This window comes from Limulus polyphemus, unplaced genomic scaffold (genome assembly GCF_000517525.1).
Source record: "Limulus polyphemus unplaced genomic scaffold, Limulus_polyphemus-2.1.2 Scaffold3866, whole genome shotgun sequence".
In the NCBI taxonomy this organism is placed as follows: domain Eukaryota; kingdom Metazoa; phylum Arthropoda; class Merostomata; order Xiphosura; family Limulidae; genus Limulus; species Limulus polyphemus.
The window spans coordinates 96135-99090 of NW_013669476.1; the positions used below are offsets into that span (position 1 = coordinate 96135).

The following is a 2956-nucleotide window of genomic DNA, read 5'->3' on the forward strand; positions in this document are numbered from 1 at the left end:
ACATCCATGAGCTGTCAGTGTAGAACATATTATGCTGCTGAGCTGTCAGTGTAGAACATATTACACTGATGAGCTGTCAGTGTAGAACATATTACACCCATGAGCTGTCAGTGTAGAACATATTACACCCATGAGCTGTCAGTGTAGAACATATTCTACTGATGAGCTGTCAGTATAGAACATATTACACTGATGAGCTGTCAGTATAGAACATATCACGCTGCTGAGCTGTCAGTGTAGAACATATTACATTGATGAGAGATATTAACCATTTTTGTTCTTTACCCCAGTTTTCAGCCAAAGTCCTTAACATAGTCTATGGTTCAAAGAAGTGTACACATTGTTTACCAACATCAGACTATGATGAGTCGATAACACAGGCCTGTGAATTTAAACTTCATAAAAGTTATTTTGGTTTTAATAATTAATTTTCCATAATTCAGCTATCACTTAAGGATTCTTTACAAATTGGGAAGAAAAAAACCCATACTTAGATTAAATTATTATTTCGTTTACCACAATGTACATTTTTTTTATTATTATGTTTGTTAACAAAAATACAAACAAACCAAAAAATGGGAAGACCACTGATGCCAAACAAATATGCATCCTCATTCATCCTGATTTTTTTTGTAAAGTTTACGTATTTTAGTTTCAAAACTCTATGTTGTGTTCTTTCTTTTATATATTTGCATTATGAAGTTTTGTGAAAAATCTGTATGTGATGGAGAAAAATAGATATCATTTTTGTATTCAGCCTACAGAAATTACTGTACAACATGTAAAAATTTCAAGACAATAAAACCATTGCAGGCCTGTGTAATCAGCCTTTTGTATTGTCTGGATGCAGCATGCAAAAACAGGCAAGTGCTATCTTCTCTTGGTTGGCAAATAGCCCAGGTACTTCTGTGGCACACTTTGTCAAGAGTACATCTTTCAGGCCTTCTCCAATGAAGAGTGTATTTCCTGGGTCTGGCTTATAACCATTAAGAATATACTAAATTGTGGTAAAATAACATTTGTCTAACACCTTGTTTCATTATTAATGTATACGAGACTAACAAATCAAGTGTGACTCCAGACTCTGTATGTAAGAACAACAGTAAAAATTGGACTGATTAACACTAAAGTTTAACTATAAATGGAGATGCTGGAGGTATCTTACACACCACAAAGTTTGAAAAATCCAAAAAACAGTTAAAATGTGATAAAAGAAATATCCAATAAATCAATGTTTTGTCACTGTTAACTTGGCATCATCAGCTAATGATGCCACATTATCAGTATAAAAACATTGTTTTATTGGATATTTTTCTCTCATATTTTAGGCATTTTTTATCTTTATGATTTAAATTTACACTTTTAAAAATATTTCTTTACACTATTCAACATCCTTCCCTACAACTGTAACATGTGTATAAAAGTAGTAAAATTGTTTGCAGGAAATCAAGCACGAAATCGAGTGTTGGGAACCTGTTCTAAAAGAACTGCAGCAGTCTGCACTGATGTTATCTTCGGAACCTTTTACTTCGAGAGGTGAAGAACAGCTTTCTGCGGCGAGTGTGATGTGTGAAAACCAAGATTTAAGTCACCAGGTTGAGGCAACCTCTGAAAGATTCACTAACCTACAACACAAGTGTGGCATCCATGTGGATCTCTTGAAATGTGTTCAAGATGAAGAGATTGTAAGTTTTTAAAATACCAAGCATAAGGATAAGTGACTTTAGATATGACGGTTAAATATAAATATTACAGAACTTGCATTCTGTCATCTTACATGTGTTTTACACATGTGAAAGTTTAACATATAAGATTCTGTCATCTAACATGTGATACTGGGTTTACCAGCTCTGTTGCCAACATCAACATTTCTACAGTCCTAATCCTTAAGATTAATAGTATTAAAGCACACTTGTATTGAAATATTTTCACTTATTTAAAATTCCTGCAACATCAGTCAAGTTATTTATGTGTTTCTTTGTATGGAAAACTTGCACTGTATATTTTAAGTTTTGCACATGTTAAGCACTTTGTTTGTTGTATGTTTGGCTATCTTTATGTTGCATGTTTTGTAAAATTCCAGGTTTTAATACATTTTTCCCAATGCACTGCTTTTGGTAACGATTGGAAAGATGGTTTATTCAGTTAAACTAAATTTGATTTATAAAGTCATTTCTTTTGAACTCAAATTTTGAATAGTTTTTTAGCACACAATCACAACTGGTATATTCAAGTATTTTTGTTCCAAAAATAGAAGCTTAAGCACGTGAGAATATGTCTAACACGAAGCAAGGAGTAAGCCATCTTACCTGCAATGTTTGAGACTTTAATGAGTTTGTGCACAAAACCAACGTTTATGTTTATTTGTTTTCATAGCCTACCACTGGAGATGCTATAGTTGAAGGGGCCAGCTTATGGGATGCTGATAAAGAAGTGTATGTGTTGTATTTTGCTTTTTTTGTGTTATTTATTAAAGAATAACTGATACATGTTGGACAATGTTCATAAAATAAATTGAGTTGAACATGTAGTGTTTTGTAATCCCTGCACCTAACTTCAAGTAACACGCGTACACTAACAACTCATATCATATAAAAATAATGCTGCTTGCTTACTGTGAGACATATCATTTTCTTTATTTAACTTAACTGCTTTGAAGTGTTGTACGTCATTAAAAAAGTTGAATAAACTGATGTTTTAAAATCACATTTATTTTATCACTTGTCTAATGTAGTCTTGGTTATTTCAGTATCACTTGTCTAATGTAACCTTGGCTAGTTCAGTATCAGTTCTCTAATGTAACCTTGGCTAGTTCAGTATCAGTTCTCTAATGTAACCTTGGCTAGTTCAGTATCAGTTCTCTAATGTAACCTTGGCTAGTTCAGTCAGTTCTCTAATGTAACCTTGGCTAGTTCAGTATCAGTTCTCTAATGTAACCTTGGCTAGTTCAATCAGA

General features: G+C 32.9%; 1 protein-coding gene across 1 annotated transcript in view; it reads left to right on the top strand.

Annotated features, from left to right (window-relative positions):
• Positions 1–2956, top strand: part of LOC106470184 (nesprin-2-like) — a 102314-nt gene that overhangs the window by 95496 nt on the left and 3862 nt on the right. Inside the window, exons 43-44 of the mRNA XM_013930718.1 lie at positions 1443–1685; positions 2377–2435. Of these exons, the coding sequence (XP_013786172.1) occupies positions 1443–1685; positions 2377–2435 (302 nt within the window). The remainder of the gene's footprint in view (positions 1–1442; positions 1686–2376; positions 2436–2956) is intronic.